The 21286-nt window shown below is 45.0% G+C and overlaps 1 protein-coding gene across 4 annotated transcripts in view; it reads right to left on the minus strand.

Annotated features, from left to right (window-relative positions):
• Window positions 1-18845: 18845 nt before the first annotated feature.
• The window catches only part of ccdc66 (coiled-coil domain containing 66), a 107825-nt gene continuing 105384 nt past the window's right edge, over window positions 18846-21286 (minus strand). For all 4 annotated transcript variants that reach the window (XM_070895292.1, XM_070895288.1, XM_070895290.1 and 1 more), the window contains one exon: window positions 18846-20220. In XM_070895292.1, coding sequence (XP_070751393.1) covers window positions 20137-20220 — 84 coding nt within the window. In that variant the 3' untranslated portion in view covers window positions 18846-20136. The remainder of the gene's footprint in view (window positions 20221-21286) is intronic.

Raw genomic sequence — 21286 nt, forward strand, 5'->3', positions numbered from 1 at the left:
ACTTCTCCATGAACTGGAGCCAGTTGAACACGAACTTCTTCAACTGGTCTACCGTGCAAATGGAGTTAGCACGGCAGACCTTGGAGGGGATTCGAGAACAGACCGCCGCAACTAATGCCCTTCGGCATGCGTTGTTGGCTGGACACGGCGCTGCACCCCAAGGTGTCGTGTCAGCTCACAGTGCGATCCCTAGCACTCAAGCGAGTACGGAGGATACAGTTCCTCCTGACTCGGGAGACGAGCCTCAGGCTTCGCCTTCCACTCCGTCACCTCCACCACGGCAGGAAATCTTGCCATTGCCCACTGCACACCCGCTTCATCTTGGTCTGCGGAGACCAAAACGGCCGGGCAGTGTTAAAACACGGGGTGGTAGAGGACCTGGAGGGAAACGTAGCCACAGATAGGGAGGGGGTTGGTTGTTCAAGCTGCATGTTAAATTTTTTTTACAGTTCTTGCGTTCATTGTTGTTTGGGGAGGGGGAGCGGCGGGAGGGTGTTTATAAAATATTTTTACAAATTCATTATGTTAAATAAAAATTTTTATTGAGTTAAACAATTGCTGTGCATTCTCATAGTTATGTTAAGCATAACATTGTTGGAGCGGATTTTTGGACATATATTTGATTGTATACGAGACCAAACATTTGTTTTATTTTCCCCTTTAAATGAATGCTTCAAACAGTTAGACTTTAAGGCATGCTGGCCTTGAGTTAATTGGAATGTGAGATAATGAACAGTGGAGAGTTAAGTGCTGAGAATGTTTGTTTAAACCGGTGTCAAAATCCTGCACTTGTTTATACTGCCCTGTCACAGTGCAGGATGGGTTATATATCAAAAGCTTAGTCTTCGATAGAACAGCTTTGTAGTGCTAAAGCATGTGTTGTAAAGTGACGTAATTTGTAAGATAAAAGGACTTCACTGCAGATACCAATTGGAGAAGATGGTTCAAAGACAGGGGTCTTTAACACTTCTCCCAAAGCTTTGTCTCCGATTTAATAAACCTTTCTTTATATATATTATACAGTCTCGGAAATATTTTTCCACAACAAAATGGCGTCACGACAGGATACTGTCTGATCAGACGTGATCACTTAAGACAGTATCTGGAATCTGGTGTTAGAGACTGAAAAGAGAGGTGTACGGGCACGACGGGATAGTGTATAAGATACGAGTAAACAGATAGCGGGAAGAGGCTGACTAACCAGTTTGAGTTGTCCCTTTAGTAAATAAGGTCGGTGCGGAAGGGAACTGATCGATCCAACCTAGAGCCGAAAACTCCGGTGGTAAGGAAACACGCTAGCTTTGTTGCGAAGACAAAGGGTCTCCACAGAGTAGTCGTGGCCGTGAGTATTACAGAAACAAAGGGAAACGTCCGAGACTGGCGAACATGGAAGGTAAGGAAGGGAATGTAAAACGCGGGCTGCCCGGGTCATTAATTAATTCCTATCATTAATTGTAACTTGCGTAATTACGTAATGCCATAAAAAAGCTGATAGTGACTGCCTGTATGTGGGAAGTTTAAGAAACTGTGAACCTTATGGTATTACATTTTAAGTTAGAAACGAAGGTGTGGATATATTCGGATGATAAGTTACGGAGCTAGGAAATGTACAAAGGATAGGTGTGTTAAGTAAAAGATAAAAATACATGGTCCCGGTAATAATAAAAAAAGAATTTGACACGCTCACTTACTTGTCGAAAGAAAACATGCAATTGGGTTGAAAGACATAAATTTAGTCCAGGAATGAGATAAAGAATGCCTTTTAAAACGCTCCCATTTTCCTTTGTGTAAAACCTTGTCATGAAAGCTTCTAGCTCAGTAAAAAAAAAGTTTTAAATTTAGAAATACCTTCAGGGATTAGGTCAAACTCCTGGGCGAGTGGTGAGCTATCTGTGAAGGTGTAAAAGGGACTTTTGAAAAAGGCTAAAACAGTAAGCTTTAGCAGTTTAGAAAAGAAAAAGATAAAGCAGGAAAAGGTCTCTGCCACGGGAACAGGAGGAGGGCAGAAAAGGGGGACTTGCCACAATATCCTATAAGACCTGAAGCTAGAACAGCGGTTGTAGAAATAGTAAAAGGGCGAGTGGAAAAGAGTATCTTAAAAGAAACAGTTAGCACCACTAACTCCCCAAAAAGGCCCAGGTAGGGAAATCCCAGGTCCTGTACCTAGGGTACTGCCTCTCAAGGGGCTGAAAGAAATGCCCTCGGATAGGAAAAAGGCTGTCAAGGACATGCCTAGATCAGTAATGGTAAGGGGGTGAGGAAAATACTGGGCCTCTTTAATTACAGCCGGAACTTTATCCCTGATTTTGCAAAAATTGCTGAACCATTACAAAGATTAGTGAAAGGGGGGAAACCGGCCCTAGACCTCATAGAGTGGGGCCCTGAACAAGAACAGGCGTATAGTAAACTCAAGTCAGAACTAGTTTCCGCACCTGGATTGGGACTGCCTGACATGAGTAAGGATTTCCACATCCACTGTAACAATGAAGGTGGGTTCTATATGGCCGTGGTCACCCAAGATCACGGGGATAAAAGGAGACCTATAGCCTATTACTCTACCACCGAAAGCCCAGTGGTGACTGGGTTATCCAGATGTATAGCCGCGCTAGATTGCGCAGCTTGGATGGTAAAAATTAAGCGAGCCTGTGGTGATGACTGGAAACATCATTCTCTACACTAAACACACATTGGTAGAAATGTTAAACACAGGAAAACTGAGAACCGTATCTAATATGAGACGGGCAAAGTGGGAAGCAGTCCTCTTAACACCCAACAAAGCGGTAACCATAATTAGGGATGTAGGAAACAACCCCGCAGAAGGTATGATGGGTGAGGGGGAACCCCACTTTTGCGAAGAGGTATGTGAGGATATGGAAGAGGATAGAAAGAATAAAAGACGCCCCCCTTCAAACCGCAGAACAAACCTTGTTTGTGGACGGCTCACGAAAATATGTAGAGGGACTACCTCGCACCGGATGTGCCGTAGTTAACCAGGATCTAGAGACAGTTGAATCAGGGCGAATTAATGGGGGGTCGTCAGCTCAAGTGGCAGAACTGGTAGCCCTCACCCGGGCACTGGAATTATCGGAAAATAATATTGTTAATATCTATACGGACAGTAGATATGTATTTGGGATAGTACACGATTATATGACAGCATGGGGGAAAAGGGGTGTTTGCGATTGAGAAAAAAAATAATTTGAAGAGGTAAAAAAAACACTCTCCATTGATAATGATTTTAAATTATTAAAATTAAGTCAGTGCCGCTGGGGCCCGAGACCAACAGATAAGTATTGAGAAACTACACCAGGACACTTCTGAGGAGGAAATAGGTATGTGGACAAAGCAGGGCGCAACGCAAGGGAAGGATAACGGTTGGAGACGAAACGACAAGGTAATGGCGCCTGAATGCATACAGAATACCTTATTGGAGCTGCATCATGGCCTGTCTCATTCAGGACGAGAGGCCATGACCGGGAGTCTTGGAAGAGATTGGTGGTGGAAAGGGATGGGGAGAGATATCGCCAAATATTGCCATCGATGCGTTACATGCGCACAATATAATCCAGGCAGGCCCATTAAAATTAAAATGGGACACCAGCCCCGTCCACGGGGGCCATGGGAACACGTACAAATTGATTTCACAGGTCCTTTGCCCCCATCCCATGGAAAAAGATATTGCCTAGTGATTATAGATCAATTTACCCGGTGGGTGGAAGCTTTCCCCACACGTGATTGCACTGCCTCAACAGTGGCAAGGATATTGACCGAGCAGGTGATTCCCCGATGGGGAGTGCCTCTTCAAATAGATTCCGACCAAGGCACCCACTTCACGGAAAAAAATTGTAAAAACAATATGCCAGTTGATGGGCATAAAACAAAAATTCCACATCCCCTACCACCCACAGAGTTCTGGAATGGTAGAGCGCATGAACCGTACCCTTAAGAACGCCCTGGCAAAGGCCATGCAAATGTCAGGAAAAGCGTGGACAGAAGTATTACCCATTATATTGATGACAGGAAGGGCGATGCAATTACCAGAGAACATCATAACGGGGGGAGCCGATGTAGGCCCATTAAAAGACAAAATGTTTTGGAACTAAGTACTCAATTAAAAGGGATGCGTAAATTAGTTAGGGACAATCAGGAAGAAAGAGACGCGGAAGCGGAGCTTACAAAGCTCCCTGAAGTCCCGTTGGCGGGAAGTCGCCTTATGGTAAGGGTCCTCCCGGGAAAACCGGGGTTTGCCCCAAAAAGGACCGTATGAGGTTATAATCAGCAGGGACACTTGTGCCTGCATCGATGTTAAAGGGAACGGGCAATGGAAGCATTGGACCCAGCTTAAGGTTTTTGAACCAGCCGTTTAGCACACGTATTAGTTGTTGTTGTTTGTCTATTTACAGATTGACAGCGAGAGATTCTTCAAGCAAGCCATATGGCCATTTTGCCTTTGACTATTTGTTAATTATAGAGTAATAAGATGAAACTATATATTGCGATCGGTGCGATTATCATAGTTCGTGTTAGGTCCGGCCTGTTAGCTAGATCGAAACGAGAGTTACATGTAAATACCTTTTTGTACATGTCTTGTGTTTATGCGCAAAATGAGAACTTTTCCAATTGCTGGGTATGTTCGCACATCCCCATACATAGCAAAGGAGGCATCCCTTTGAGGTCAATCTCCCTTAACATTTCGCAAGTAGCAGAGTGGGTAATGGGGTAATGCGACAAAACGGTACAGGGGAAGTAAATGATACTTGGAATCAGAGTGGGGATAAAGAAACGTGGAGATCGGGGGGTTACCTTTTGGATGCATTTGACGGATGGTACCAGCCGGAATACAATAGGTCGGTACGACCCCCGTTCCTGGTTTTGACCAACACCTCAGGAGTTGGAAGGCCCACCGCTGACATTTGTTTCACTAGAAACCTGACCGTTGAGGAAACAGGTTTTGTAGCATGATACTTTAACCTCGCCAGGTGGAACATAATAGCCAGCGAAACAACAAACCAGGGGTTCTTTGAAATACAGGGTTTGAAGAATCAGACACGTAGCCAGGACTGGGACCCGAAGATTAGGTGGCGACGGGGGCTGAGAGAGAGATTGGGATCGAATCTAACAGCATACAATGGCACTTATTTTGTGTGTGGGCATAAGGCCTACCCCTGGTTGCCACAGAACTGGAGGGGGTCCTGTTATTTGGGATATGTGGTCTCTTTTGTCAGACGGGTACGTACTTTAGCAGAAGTACAGACACCAGGTCGACTAAGACGAGATCTTACCCCGGTAGAGAGGCTATTTGGGGTCATGATGCTCCCATTTGGGATAGGACGCACCATGGATGAATTACGTAACCTAGAGAGAGTACTGGAACAGATAGTTAACGACACTGCTGAAGCAATAGAGGGCATAACGGCTGAAATGGTAGCCATACGCACAATGGTACTCCAGAACCGAATGGCCCTAGATTATATACTAGCACAAAGTGGGGGCACATGTGCCTTAATTGGAGCTGAATGTTGCACTTACATTCCCGATAATTCAGAAAACATAACCAACCTCGCTGATCACATAAGAAGGGAGGTAAAGAAGTTATCCACAACAGCAGGAGGATCTGGCTGGTTTGACTGGCTGTTAGGGGGATCCTGGGGGTCCTATCTTATGCATGGAGTAATTATTCTGGTTGTAATAATAATTACTTGCTGTCTGATTATCGGGTGTTTTAATATCTGCTGTAAAGTTATGATGGCTCGACTGATGCCAGTAGCCAGTGTAATCGCCGAAGAAGAAGAACATCTGATGGAAATACCTGAAGACACCAAGGATGAAGAAACAGACGACAATGACACTGACCACTATCTTTGAAGGGTAGCCAAGAGCTACAGGCAAGGTGGATATACGGAACATCAGGGAAGTAACATACCCCAAAGGACGAATATATGCTACTATCATTGTGGTCATATGGATTTCGTAAACATCCTCCAGGACCAAAAGGGGGAATATTGTTGGAGTGGATTTTTGGACATATATTTGATTGTATACGGGACCAAACATTTGTTTTATTTTCCCCTTTAAATGAATGCTTTAAACAGTTAGACTTTAAGGCATGCTGGCCTTGAGTTAATTGGAATGTGAGATAATGAACAGTGGAGAGTTAAGTGCTGAGAATGTTTGTTTAAACCGGTGTCAAAATCCTGCACTTGTTAATACTGCCCTGTCACAGTGCAGGATGGGTTATATATCAAAAGCTTAGTCTTCGATAGTAACAGCTTTGTAGTGCTTAAAGCATGTGTTGTAAAGTGACGTAATTTGTAAGATAAAAGGACTTCACTGCAGATACCAATTGGAGAAGATGGTTCAAAGACAGGGGTCTTTAACACTTCTCCCAAAGCTTTGTCTCCGATTTAATAAACCTCTCTTTATATATACTATACAGTCTCGGAAATATTTTTCCACAACAACATATTTACAGTTGTTCTGCATCAGTTGTTTTATTTTATTTTAACGAGTTTACTTAAAATAAGCATTATGCATATGCCAGGCCAATGCAGGCAAGGAAAAAATGTAACTCCACGCAAATGAAACTTTTGCTTAACCGTAACTGTAACTTTAAATGAAAATGTAACTATCCACAATGTAAGTTCATGCAAAGCGTTCATAAATGAACTGCTGACGCAACAGCTTAGCTGCCGTGTTACTGCCACTGCGTACTGGTCTTCGGGCGGGGATGGTGGTGGTGGTAACATGGGTACATCGCCAGGCTGATTGCCCTCCCCTAGGTCCTCACCAGCCTCCACTTCCACCTGTCCCTCCTCTTGCTCCTCGCCTGCTGGCTCTTCCGTCTCCCTTCCTTCTGGAGGTGGACCTGCAGCCAAGTGTGGCATTAGTTGTCCTCTCCTTATAGCTAGGTTATGCAGCATACAACACACCACAATAAATTCAGCGACCTGGTCAGGATGGTACTGTAGGCTGCCGCCAGAATGGTCGAGGCATCTGAAGCGCTGCTTTAAGACTCCAATTGCCTTTTCGACAATGTTACGTGTTGCTATGTGGCTTTCATTATAACGTTTCTCTGCTTAAGTGAAGGGATTACGCAGTGGGGTCATCAGCCAACTGGCAAGGCCATATCCTTTATCCCCCAGCATCCAACCATGACCAACTGGCTGATTGAGAAACAAGTCAGGGATAGCACTCTCATGTAGGATGTGCGCATCATGGATACTGCCAGGAAATGTAGGCATTTACTGTCATGATTATTTGGTTGTGGTCGACAACAAGCTGCATGTTCAGGGAGTGGGATCCCTTTCTGTTACAAAACAGCTCCGCATTCTTTAAAGTGGCTTTGAGGACGATGTGCGTGCAGTCTATTGCTCGCTGCACCTTGAGGAAGTCTGCTATTCTCGAGAACCCCAAAGCCTTCGCGGTCTGTGCCTGCCTGGTCATCGGGAAGCTTATAAAGTCCATCCTGTGAGCGTAAAGGGCTTCAGTCACCTGCCGAATGCAGCAGTGTGTGACATGCTGAGAGATATGCCAGATGTCTCCAGCTGAAGCCTGAAAGGATCCTGATGCATAGAAGGATAGTGCTGCAGTAACTTTCACCTTAACGGACAGTGCGGTTCTGATGGTGCTGGAAGGCTGCAGATCCCCCTTGATGAGCTGGCAAATCTCATCAATGATCTCCTTCTTGAAGCGCTACCTCCTTAGACACACGTTTTTCTGACACATTTAGGTAAGATTGCGTTTCTTTGTACCTTCGTTGGCTGTACACTCACCTTCTCTGTCTCCGTCCACGCCTTACTCTGCCGCCTCCTCGAATGATCTTTTCAGAAACCAGCTTGTGAGCAGTTACGAGTAATGGCGCAGAAAGCATAGGCCCCATCACTATCAACAATTACTTTCACTTTATTAAACTACTCTCTCTCTACTACTCTCTCTACACCAATCACAGTCTAACACTGTATACCAGTCAGTTTAATAGGGCCCAACAATATCAATAATTGTTTTCACTTACTATAAATGCACTTTTCACAAAAAAATGCCTGTCCACTAAGCTACTATCAGTACATTTATATATGTTAATAGTAATCTATCTATAAATAACTCAACTCACAACTATCTCGCTAGTTTTTTTCAGTTGTCTTCCCCCCCCCCCCCCCCCTTCCTCCGATCTTCAAAATGGCGCCCATAGTGTCCATTTCATTCTGTAAAGCCTGGGAAAAGCAACTATTTCTCAGCGATGTTTTCGGTCTTCTATCAGCCCGGCGATGTGCCGAAAGTTGGGATGGGCCTCCTGTCGGCGATCAGTTCGGCGAAGTGAGCCGAAACTTGGGGGCTTATTTTTCCGGCGACGTTTTGGGCCTAGTTTCCACTTTTTACTCAAAATGGGCGATAGAGATCTGTTTTGGGCGATATATGGGCCATTACTGGGCGATGTGAAGTGGAAAGTCTAGCCGACTTGGACAGTACACTCACCTGAGAATTCATTTTTGGAGTGGAAGCAAGTCTTCCTTGATTTCAAGGGACTGCCTATGATGATGACGACTAACAGGCAGGTAGAAGGCGAACTAGAACTTTAGTCTTTTGTCGCCAAGCAACTCCTATGTTGCTCTGTTGGTGGGCAGATTCTTTCAAAGCCACGTCCTGTGTATTGCAGTGGATATATATTAAACTCCTGGAAAAATCTGTAGCATGTAATTTATTAAATTAATCTCTCTGCTATCGCTGCCTTTAAATTCAGAGCAGCTTCAGCTGCATGGTATTCAAAATTAGCAATTGACACTGTTAAGGAGTCAAGAGAACCATTTAATGTTTGTATCCATTCAATGATAAAACTTCTATTCCATTTAACAGGAAATATTCTAACCAGCTGGAGGTGGATAGGGCATTTGTAGATAGGGCAGACCAGTTTAGTCTCTAAGAATGTTTGGTACGTGCCAGTGTCATAGCATTACTGGAACAGCTTGGGTAGGGTAGTGGACAGCTCTGTGCACAGTTCTTCAATACATCCAGGATATTGGGCCCATAGCCTTTGCTATGTCAGTGCACTTAGCCACTTCTTAAGGTCACGTGGAGTGAACCAAATGGGCTGGACAATGATGGTAGGAACCCTGGGAGAAAACAGTATGATCATCTATTTGGCACAATTACAAACACTCCAACTGTCTCTTGCAATCACATGCTAGGTTCCACTATGATTCAGGATGAGGATCTTCAAGAGTATTTTAGTTACCTGATTGTCCACGGCCATTCTCCACTAGAGGTCTTTTTGCTGCGAGACTTTTTAGCTCTGGCTGAAGGCTGCTGTTTAGCACGCAGATAACCCTTCACTAGGTTTGTATTTCATTCTATAGCATGCTTGATACTCCTGACATAAGCCTTTTACACTTAATTGCACCGGAGTTGGTCTGGTTTGATGATGACCGAGGCGTGAGGGATGTGGTGGGTTATGAGGTTATAGATTGTGATGATATACAATTCTGCAGATGTTGCACAGCACCTCCATGAATCCCCAGTTTTTGGGCTGCTAGATCTGTCCTTAATCAGTTTCACTTAGCATGATAGTGCCACACTTCACAATGGAGGATGTCTTCACAGTTGAAATGAGACTTTTATCTTCACAAGGAGTTCCAGGTGATCAACACAGAAGAGTACTGATTTATCAATTGACAGGTTGGTGGATGGTAATCAGAAGGAGGTTCTTTGACCAAAGTCATTTTTGAGGACTCTGCCACACCCACCCAATTGTATACCACTGTGACCCCACCATTGGTGGGTCTATCCTGCCAATGTGGAAGGACATACCTGGGAATGATGATGTAGAAGTATGGGATGTTGGCCAATAGATAAGCTTCTGTATGACAGTGTTGGCCTGTTTCTCAACTAGTCTGTAGGCCAGGTGGTTCACCTTGGGCACTAACCTCCAGCTATTGTTGAGGAAGGGCTTTGCAAGACTGAATCTGAGATTTGAATGACTCTCAGCATGTGGGTGCTGCTGCAAGTTCAGCATTCATTGCTCATCCCTAGCTGTCATTGAGGAGGTGCAGTCCACATAGTAAAGATACTTCCCACAATGCTGTTAGATAGGATGTTCTAGGATTTTGACCCAGTGATTTTTTTTTTGATTTTTTAAAAAAAATTTTCGTAGCCAATCTTTCCAATTCTTTGTCAGATCACAAATGCCAGAGGTCACCTTGCACACATCAAGGATCACCCTGCGCTAATGCTCTTAGCCAAAAGGCCGAGAGCCCAAGCACCGTTCCTGGAAGTACTGCAATACCAGGTTCGTGCCATGGAGGTGGATGGGTCAGCAACCCCACACACCTCCGTGGAGGTGGATGGGTCAAGCCACCCCACCCACCTCCTATTTCCAAAAAGCATAGGAGAACCACCTTCCTGATCCAGGGAGAACCACGTTGGGGTCATGCTTACTCCCCTGTCAGGTCAGTTACGCATGATCTTAGCCAAGGAACAGCGATTATATGTCCAAATCTGGATGGTGTGTGACCCGAAGATGGTGTTCCCATGTACCTGCTGCTCTTGTTCTTTTAGGTGATGGAGGTTGCAGGTTTGAGAGGTGCTGTCGAAGAAGCACCTCTCAATCCTATAGGTAGTACATATTGCAGCATGGTGCACCGGTGGTGGAGGGAATGCACATTTGAGCTGGTAGATGGGTTGCTGATCAAATTGCCTTAATCTAGTCCTGATATACCAGTGTCATTGTTGATTGGTCCATCCAATGTTCTTGTTTGTGAAATTTGCAATGATTGTTTACAACAGGGCACATTAGGGGTGGCAGGCTGATGCTGGGATCTTAATGAATCAGCAAGTACAGTAGCCTACTGGTTACGGTACTAGACTAGCAACCCAGATGTTTTAAGTTCAGACTCTCTTCCCTAAAGAGCATCAGCAAACCTTTTCGGTTTTTACAGCAATCCAGAAGCTTTTATGGCTATCTGGTGCTAGCCTGCAAATTACCAGCTTTATTGAATTCGCTTTCTCAAATTTTCATGAGCTCAAATTCCACCACGTTATCTAAATTGCTACTCTAGTACCATAATCAGTAGGCTGCTGTATTTGTTTATTCATAAGATCCTAGCATCAGCCTTCCTCAGCTGCTGTTCTAAGTTACCTGTTTTATAGCGGCAAAAGTCAGATGAGCAGGTCCTCGAGCATAAATGTTAATGTAGGATTTATGTCATCCAAGTCTAAACTCATTGTTTGGATGGCTGCATTCTCCCTCATTTGTAGCGGAGAATAGGGCAGAACTTTGAGAGGATACATCATTATCGTAGGCAGTCCCTTGGAATTGAGGAAAACTTGCTTCCACTCAAAGTGAGTTCTCAGGTGGCTGTACAGTCCAATGCGGGAATTACAGTCTCTGTCACAGGTCAGGCAGACCGTGGTTGAAGGAAAGGGTGGGTGGGGAGCCTGGTTGGCCGCACCCTCTTTCCGTTGTCTGCGCTTGATTTCTGCATGCTCTCAGCGACGAGACTCGAGGTGCTTAGTGCCCTCTCGGATGCTGTTCCTCCATTTTGGGCCGTCTTGGGCCAGAGATTCCCAGGTGCTGGTGGGAATGTTGCACTTTATCAAGGAAGCGTTGAGCGTATCCTTGAAACATTTCCTCTGCCCGCCTGGGGTTCGCTTACCATGTAGGAGTTCCGAGTAGAGCGCTTGCTTAGGGAGTCTCGTGTCGGGCATGCGGACGCTGTGGCCCGCCCAATGGAACTGCTCGAGTGTGGTCAGTGCTTCAATGCTGGGGATGTTGGCCTGAGTTGGTGCGTCTATCCTCCCATTGGATTTTGCAGGATTTGCAGCGTTGGTGGTACTTCTCCAGCGCTTTGAGATGTCTGCTGCATATGGTTGGTCCATGTCTCTGAGCCATATAGGAGGGTGGGTATCACTATTGCACTGTATACTAAAGCTTGGTGCCAGATTTGAGGACCTGGTCTTCAAATACTCTCTTTCTCAGGCAACCGAAGGCTGCGCTGGCACACTGGAGGCGGTGTTGGACCTCGTCATTAGATAGTAGGCTCCTGAGGTATGGAAAATGGTCCACGTTGTCCAAGGCCACGCCATGGAGTTTGATGACTGAGGGGCAGTGCTGTGTGGCGGGGTCTGGTTGGTGGAGGACCTTTGTCTTACGGATGTTTAGTGTAAGACCTATGCTTTCGTACACCTCTGTGAAGATGTTGACGATGGCTTGGAGTTCGGCCTCAGCGTCGTCTGCGTATTGTAGTTCGATAACGAGGATAGGACAACCTTGGATCTAGCCTGGAGGTGGCTAAGGTTGAACAGGTTCCCATTAGTTCTATAGTTTAATTCCACTCCAGCAGGGAGATTGTTGAGTGAGATGAAGTATTGCAGCAAGGAAGATTGAGAAAATCGTTGGCGCGATGACGCAGCCCTGATTACCCCGGTCCGGACATGGATTGGGTCTGTGGGTTTGTCAGGATCACTGCTTGCATGTCATTGTGGAGCAGGCAGAGGATGGTGACAAACTTTTGGCGGTAGCCAAAACAGAGGAGGACGCTGCATAGTCCCTCACGGTTGACAGTGTCAAAGGCCTTTGTGAGGTCAAAGAAGGCCATGTACAAGGGTTGGTGCTGTTTCCTGCATTTCTCTTGTAGTTGTCGTGTCGTAAAGATCATGTCCGTTGTACTCCTTAGTGGAAGGAATCCGCATTGCGACTCTGGGAGGAGCTCTTCAGCCACAGGAAGACGATTGAGGAGGATTCTTGCAATGACTTTCCCAGTGGCCGACAGCAGGGAGTTACCGCAGTCTCGAGAGGGTACACTGGTTTTACAACACTACCAAGTCCCCAGCAGTTAACTCTGTTGGGTTTAAGGTATATGAAACCATTGGAATTTCAGGCTCGGTGTCTTTTGAGTATATATGGATTTGCAATTAAAATGTACATCACTGAATGCATGAGAGTTGCCATCAGGTTCTCCTGTTGGAATCTGATGATTATACAAGATTTAAATGATTGTTAGAAGCTGGTTGTGTCAGTTAGATGTTAAGAATTACTGATTGTAAAAGACAATGCTGATCAGTGGACTATTGATAGAATTGATTAACCAGGTTGCATAGACAACTGCTCAAGTGGAACTTTAAAGGTATGAAGAGCTTGCCTGTTTTGAGGTAGTGTTTAGACTTGTGGACAACAGGAACCAGATGGTTGGAATGGGCATATATAGATGGAAACAACAAATGGAAACAGAAATGTCTGACGGAGAAAGAGCAAGAACTGCATCCACCCAACAGAAGTGGGAAGAAGGACACAAAAGCTGGCAACCAACCGGCCATTGTAATGAGAAGTCGAGTATAATACTTTGCAAGATAAATTGATAATTAATCCATGATTGTGTTGATGTAAATATAGTTTATGTAAAGAATTACTGTATTTCTGTTTCCTCTGTTCTTGAGATTCACATCCTTAGCCTCAACGGGAGTAGCTGGTCTACCCTGGGTTAACTAACAGATTTCATGATGCTTCCAAAAGGAAAATAAAATCTCGGAGACCAACGCATACAGGCAAAAACTGATTGGTGAGATTTATTTACAGGAAAAATAATAGAAACAGGAAGACACAGCAAGATATTGAAAATGTGCAGCAGTTTGAATAGAATTATTTTATAAGGAGCTACATGCCTTTTTGGATTATGTTTGTTGCAGAATGTAACAGCTTTTCAACAAAACAGTTCGTTTTGTCTGGTGGTAAGCCTTTGAGGTGCAATTTAGAACTTTTATCAGGGCTAAAACTCAAAAACTAGAGCTGCGATTTATGCTTTGGTATATTTTTCACACCACTACCATGGGGATTCACAAAAGTAGTGCAAGTTTTACACTTTCCTATTGTGAAGTATTACTGTCTGGATACTGCGATTTCTGCTGTAGTTTCCGCTAGATAAGAGTTTCATTCCTATAATGAATTTTCCATTTAGATCTAAATTTTGATATTGGCCTACTTCTATATGGTGTATGTTACGCTCATAATAAAGGATGAAACTGAGTACTGTAAGCAATGAGTAAGTGTGACCTCAGCTCCTTTAATTAGACTCGAGAGTGCGGGTACCGCGTGGGTGGCCTGCTTATATACAGTGCTCCCAAGGGATGCTGGGATCCCTTGGGCCTCCAACAGGTAGGCCCTCTGGTGGTCAAGTGTGATGCAGGTTACAAAGTGTTAAATACATAACATTACTCCCTCGAAAAGTCAATAGTACACTTATTTACAGGGTGAGACGATCTGGGGCTTTTCGCTCCCTTGTCGATTGTCTCGGTATAAATGCAGGTGTGGGTGAGTTGGTTGGTTCTTCACTGGGCTGCTGGGCAGCTGACCTTGCCGGGCTGCTGGGGATGGTGAGTTCGGCTTCGTGGTCAACCATGATGTCGGTTGCCACTTGTGTGTGTGTTGGAGGATCGAAGTTGGTGGTGTCCTCTTCGGGTTGCTCGTAGCTGTTAGCGAACCGCAATATGATTTGGTCCAAATGCTTTCTGCATGTTAGTCCATTGGCCAATTTGACCTGAAACACCCTACTCCCTTATTTGGCTATGACTGTGACAGCGAGCCATTTGGGACCATGTCCATAATTGAGTACAAACACAGGGTCATTGACCTCAATATCACGTGACAAATTTGCGCAATCATGGTACATACTTTGTTGATGCCGCCTGCCCTCGACGTGATCATGGAGATCAGGGTGGACAAGAGAGAGCCTTGTTTTGAGCGGCCTTTTCATGAGCAGCTCGGCTGGGGGAACCCCGGTGAGCGAGTAGGGTCTGGTGTGGTCGCTGAGCAGAACTCGGGACAGTCGGGTCTGCAGGGAGCCTTCCGACACGCATTTCAAGCTTTGCTTGATGGCCTGAACTGCCCGTTCTGCCTGGCCGTTGGATGCGGGCTGAACGGAGCAGATGTGATGTGCTTGATCCTTTGCGGGTCATGAATTCCTTGAATTCAGCACTGGTGAAACACGGCCTATTGTCGCTGACTAGGACATCAGGCAGGCCGTGTGTGGCAAACGTGGCTCGTAGGCTTTCGATGGTGGCGGTGGACGTGCTTACAGACATTATTACACATTCAATCCATTTTGAATAAGCATCCACGACAACCAAAAACATTTTGCCTAGAAATAGGCCCGCAAAATCAACGTATATTCTAGACCACGGTTTGGAGGGCCACGACCACAAACTTAGTGGTGCCTCTCTGGGTGGATTGCTCAGTTGAGAGCAGGTGTTGCACTGGCACGCGCGTGACTCTAAATCTGAGTCGATGCCGGGCCACCACACATGGGCTATTGCTTTCATCATTACAATGCCTGGGTGGGTGCTGTGTAGGTCACGTATAAATGTTTCTCTGCCTTTCTTGGGCAAGACCACGCGATTACCCCACAAAAGACACTCCGCCTGTATGGACATTTCGTCTTTGCGCCTGTGGAACGGCTTAATCCCTTCTTGCATCTCCGCTAGGACGGTGGACCAGCTCCCATAGAGGACACAGTTTTTTTTACCAGGGACAGTAAAGGATCCTGGCTGGTCCAGGTCCTGATCTGGCGGGCCATAACGAGTGACACTTCGTTTTCGAATTATTCCATCACCATGAGCAAGTTTGCAGGCTGTGCCATTTCCACCCCGGTGGTGGGCAATGGTAGCCGACTGAGAGCATTAGCGCAGTTCTCTGTGCCCGGTCTGTGGCGGATTACATAGTTGTATGTCGACAGCGTGAGCGCCCATCTTTGGATGCGGGCAGAGGCATTGGTGTTAATCCCTTTGCTCTCTGAAAATATAGCGATGAACGGCTTATGGTCAGTTTCAAGCTCAAACTTGAGACCAAACAAAGACTGGTGCATTTTTCTCACCCCGTAAACGCATGCCAGAGCTTCTTTATCAATCATGCTGTGTAGGCCCTTTCGGCCTTGGACAGACTCCTGGATGCATAAACGACCGGTTGCAAAATCCCCGATTCGTTAGCCTGTTGTAACACACACCCGACCCCGTATGACGACGCATTGCAAGCTAGCACTAATCGTTTACATGGGTTATACAGAACAAGCAGTTTGTTTGAACGCAACAGATTTCTGGCTTTCTCAAAGGCAGCCTCTTGTGAATTCCCCCATACCCAGACGTTCCCTTGCACAGTAGCACATGTAGGGGTTCTAGCAAGGTGCTTAACCCGGGTAGGAAATTACCAAAATAGTTGAGTCCCAGGAACAACCGCAGCTCTGTCACGTTCTGTGGTCTCGCCGCGTTCTTGATGGCCTCCGTTTTGGCGTCGGTGGGTCTGATGCCGTCTGCTGCGATTCTTCTTCCCAAGAATTCGACCTCTGGCGCCAGGAAAACACTTCAAGCGTTTCAACCTGAGTCCCACACGATCTAGCCGACTTAGAACCTCTTCCAGATTCTTCAAGTGTTCGATGGTGTCCCGACCTGTGACCAATATGTTGTCCTGGAAAACCACGGTGCGAGGAACCGACTTTAGCAGGCTCTCCATGTTCCGTTGGAAAATTGCCGCGGCCGACCGAATCCCAAACGGGCATCTGTTACAGATAAACAAACCTTTGTGCGTGTTGATCCAGGTGAGGCCTTTCAAAGATTCCTCCAACTCCTGCGTCATGTAGGCCGAGGTCAGGTCCAACTTGGTGAACGTCTTGCCTCCAGCCAGGGTCGCAAATAGGTTGTCTGCCTTGGGTAGCGGGTACTGGTCCTGTAGCAAAAAACGGTTAATCGTTACTTTATAATCCCCACAAATTCTGACCGTGCCGTCACCTTTGAGTACCGGGACAATCGGACTGGCCCACTTGTTCAATTCCACCGGTGCGATGATACCTTCTCGCTGCATCCTGTCCAGCTCAATGTGCACTTTCTCTCGCATCATATACAGTACCGCCCGTGCCTTGTGGTGGATGGGTCGTGTACCGGGAACCAAATGGATCTGCACTTTCGCCCCCGAGGAACTTCCCATGCCTGGCTCGAACAACGATGGAAATCTGCTCAGAATCTGGGCACATGAGGCATCGTCGACGGATGAAAGCGCTCTGATGTCGTCCCAGTTCCAGTGGATTTTCCCAGCTAGCTTCTGCCGAACAGTGTGGGCCATCCCCTGGCACGATCCATAGTGGGAGTTCATGCACTGCTGCATCATAGGAGACTTTGACTTCTGCACTGCCAATTACAGGGATCAGTTCTTTGGTGCAAGTTCTTAGCTTGGTGTGAATGGGGCTGAGCTTGAACCTGTGTGCCTTGTTGCACCACAGCCTGTCGAAGGCCTTTTTGCTCATTATGGACTGACTCGCACCCGTGTCCAGTTCCATGGATACTGGAATTCCATTCAGTTCAACTTTTAACATTATTGGTGAACATTTCGTGGTGAAGGTGTGTACCCTGTACACTTCTGCCTCCTCAGTTCGAGTCTCTAGTTCAGCCTGATCCACCTTGGATGGATCTTCCTCTGCAAAGTGGTGGTTTGCAGCTCACCTGCACATTCGCTGGAGGTGTCCCATTGTTCTGCAGCCGTTGCACGCATAGTGTTTGAAGCGGCATTGATGGGCCCGATGATCACCTCCAGAACGCCAACAAGGTGCTAACTGCCTCGCATTAATGATTGATGGCGGACTCTGGGTCATCTGAGGTCGTGCAGCAGCCAGCATGTACGTTCTGCCATGGTATATTCCTGCTCGAAAATGACATTACTTTACGCACAGTACTTGCCGAAACCTCTTTATGCTGCAAAATTTGTTTGGTGTTATCGCTGGTGGACCTAAATGCCCGGGCTATCGTTATGGCTTTGATCAGATTCGGTGTTTCAACAGTCAATAGTTTTCAAAAGATTACCTCATGGCCAATGCCAAGCACAAAAAAGCCTCTCAGCATTTGTTCAAGGAATCTATCAAATTCGCAATGTCCTGCAAGGCGCCTTAGTTCGGCGACATAGCTTGCCACTTCCTGGCCCTCTGACTGTTGACACGTGTAGAACCGATACCTCGCTATCAAAACACTTTCCTTAGGATTTAGGTGCTCCTGGACCAGCGTACACAATTCTTCATAGGAGTTGGTTGTTGGTTTTACCGGAGCTAGAAGATTCTTCATGAGGCCATAGGTTGTTGCCCCACAGATGGTAAGGAGGATCGCCCTTCATTTGGCAGCGTTCTCGTCCCCTTCCAGCTCGTTGGCCACGAAGTATTGGTCAAGTCTCTCCACGAAGGCCTCCCAATTGTCCCCTTCTGAGAACTTCACCAGGATACCAATTGTTTGCATTTTCGCGCGGTTGTTCGTTATCTTGTCGCCAAATGTTACGCTCATAATAAAGGATAAAACTGAGTACTGTAAGCAATGAGTAAGTATGACCTTAGCTCCTTTAATTAGACTCCAGAGTGTGGGTACCGCGTTGGTGGCTTGGTTATATACAGTGCTCGCAAGGGATGCTGGGATCCCTTGGGCCACCAACAGGTAGATCCTCTGGTGATGGTGTGATACAGGTTGCCAAGGGTTAAATACATAACAGTATAGATTTAATCTGCATCTTCTTGGATATGGCCTCAAGAGTATTACATTTTTATTTGCTGTTTTCCTCAAAGTTGCCATGGATGAGACACATGTATTTAAATGTTCAATAGCATGCTAGCACATGGTATTGGAGTAGAAACACGATTTAACATACAGCACAAGTTCAACTCCCACTCTATCTCTGCTGTGGAGAGGCACCTGGAGAAACCTCAGCATAGAAGCGGATAGGAGGAAGAAAATACATCTTTCTAGAGAGAAAAATAATAAATAGATAAATAGAATAATTGATTATAAAGGAACCTTAAAAATCACAGACATTACAACTGTAACTAAGATCATTGGCACTATTTATTTCACTCTGTACAGTTAACACAATGCTTATAAATAAATAAAACAACATGGATAATTGAGCGTCACACAAAATTAAAGTTCTCTTTAAATATAATCTTTTGTAAAAACTTGTCAACACTTAATATTTTACCTAAAAAGCCTCAATTACAGGTAGTTAAAACAATCAGTAAGTTTCAATTTATGTTTGTGGAATATGCATCTGCCATTTTTATATTCTCCTAGCTCTTTCAGTCCCTTCATGCCACTATTCATTGCCTGGCAAAGAGTGGGCAAGCAACTTGCCTTTGAACTCTGGCACTGTAACTGTGCGATTGGCTACTGGAAGGCATAGGCATCCATTCGCAAGCGATTTGGCTGCTTATTTTTCCCTCATAAATGCAAATCTTTTCCCCATTATTTCAAATCCACTTCATTCTGCCACTGGGAAATGAAAACCCTATAATTAATGCTCTATCAATAAGTATGCCAATTAAGGGAAACATCAGGCATTTTTACCATAAATTAAGGAACACGATAGAAACATGGATTTTTGAGAAAATAAATGTGAGTACAAAGGTCACTCGAATACCATTGTAGGAGCTTCAAAACACAATAATTACAGCAGTTCAAGAAAGAGACCCACCACCACCTTAGGGCAATAAGAGTTGGGCAATAACTGACCCTGCCAGCATTGCCCACATCCTGAGAACAAGTATAAAATATTTGAGAGTAAGAAACTTAGCAGTTTCCTTCAGCCCCTCTCACCACTTTACTCAACTTGGGAAGGCATAAACAAAGAGGACTTGGAAGCTGCCAACTCTATACATCCCTCCCAAATACTATCAAATAATCGAGCAGCCTCCCTTGTCATTTGCATCAGTAAATGATGTGCCATGATGCTCCTTAACCTCCTGTTCAGCTTGTAGGAACCTGCCAAAGATCGCCACCATCCTTGTAAGTAAATGATTGTATGTGGAGTATTTTGCGACATCCCGAGATGTTTGATAAGGTGCTTTGTAAATGCAAGTCCCTTCTTTGTGTAGTGCCACTTAACAGTACACAACTTTCTATATATCACGAAGTATACAACTGAGTACTGCCTGACCATGGATGTATCCTTCACGTATTCTCATATTTCAACTTTGAGGATACCACCGACAAAAAATGTTTAAATAGCAGCCTACAATAATTTCCAACAGGCTACAGACATCTAGTGCTATCAAAGTGCTTTAACTATTTCATCTTGAATAGTTTGAGGATATCATTTAGCAGCCTGGAGGGGGGTGGGGTAAAAGTGCTTCTAACTGATCATAAATGTTGAGACGGTACTGAATATTGTAGAGGACTGGATGTTAGACCTGTTTCCAACTCCCTTTGTTTCTGCATTAGACCCTAGAAATAAAGGAGAAGGATATTGATTTCAGGCAATTGTACTTGCAGTTTTTGTATATTAATACTTAAAATGCAAATTCTTCATTGCAATGTTTTTACCCTTTCACCTTTGAATTGTCACTATGGTCTCCAAACAAAAATATAGCATCTACTCATCTCTGCTATTCTTTAAAAAGTGATTTTCCAGGTTTACCTTTATACACCCTCCCCTTAAACACACATCCCCATAATTATTGACTGACAAAATTGCATCCTCAGAAATTGTACCTTTCAAAGCTACCTGTTCCCATTATTTCATTAGGTTACATTCAACCGGTACCATTAATGCATTCAGTCCTCCGACTTGCTTCAATCATCATCTTGATCAAGACTGGCAACCTCCCTGTCTGATCCATTCAGTCATCCTATCTTGACCAAAATTAACTGACCTTTTCACTTATTTTAAAAAAAAGTCATGCTTTATATTTCTCTAGTCGTTCCCTTTTAAGCTCCCATGTTTGTCGCCTGTTACTGGGTTTTTTGTATTATATTGTATAATTTCTCTTCAGTACTTTGTGGGTGTCACCAAATGGCACTGTGTAAATCAAGTATTAATGGTTTTAGTAAGAGCCTAGCAGTTTAAAATTGTGTTATCATTCTAGTGCTGTTATAGTCGGGGCCATTTTGTTTTATGGAGCTCGCTCAATGTTGCAGCCTACTTTGAGGGTCTGTGATGAACCTGTCTGGAGCCAAGCACTGGACCAGGACTGGGTGGGAGTTACAATGTGTGGAGGGGAAAGGAGGCAGTGGAGGTTGGGAGGCGGAAGTTTCTGTCAAGCGGAAGTATAAAAACTGAGAGTCAGGACTGAAAAGCCACTCCTTCAGTTGGCAACAGAGATACTGAGCAAGATGGTAGCTAATGTGCTGAATCTCACGTCACATCTGATTGTATTTGGTTTTGCAATGAATCAGTAGTTGTGATGATCAATACGATTGCTGGAAATGGGATCTGGGGCTCTGGTTGGAAAATAGAAGAATAGAATATGATTTAGATATTCAAAATAATCAGGCTCAGAGATTTAGAACA

This window comes from Pristiophorus japonicus, chromosome 12 (assembly GCF_044704955.1).
Source record: "Pristiophorus japonicus isolate sPriJap1 chromosome 12, sPriJap1.hap1, whole genome shotgun sequence".
Lineage (NCBI taxonomy): Eukaryota > Metazoa > Chordata > Chondrichthyes > Pristiophoridae > Pristiophorus > Pristiophorus japonicus.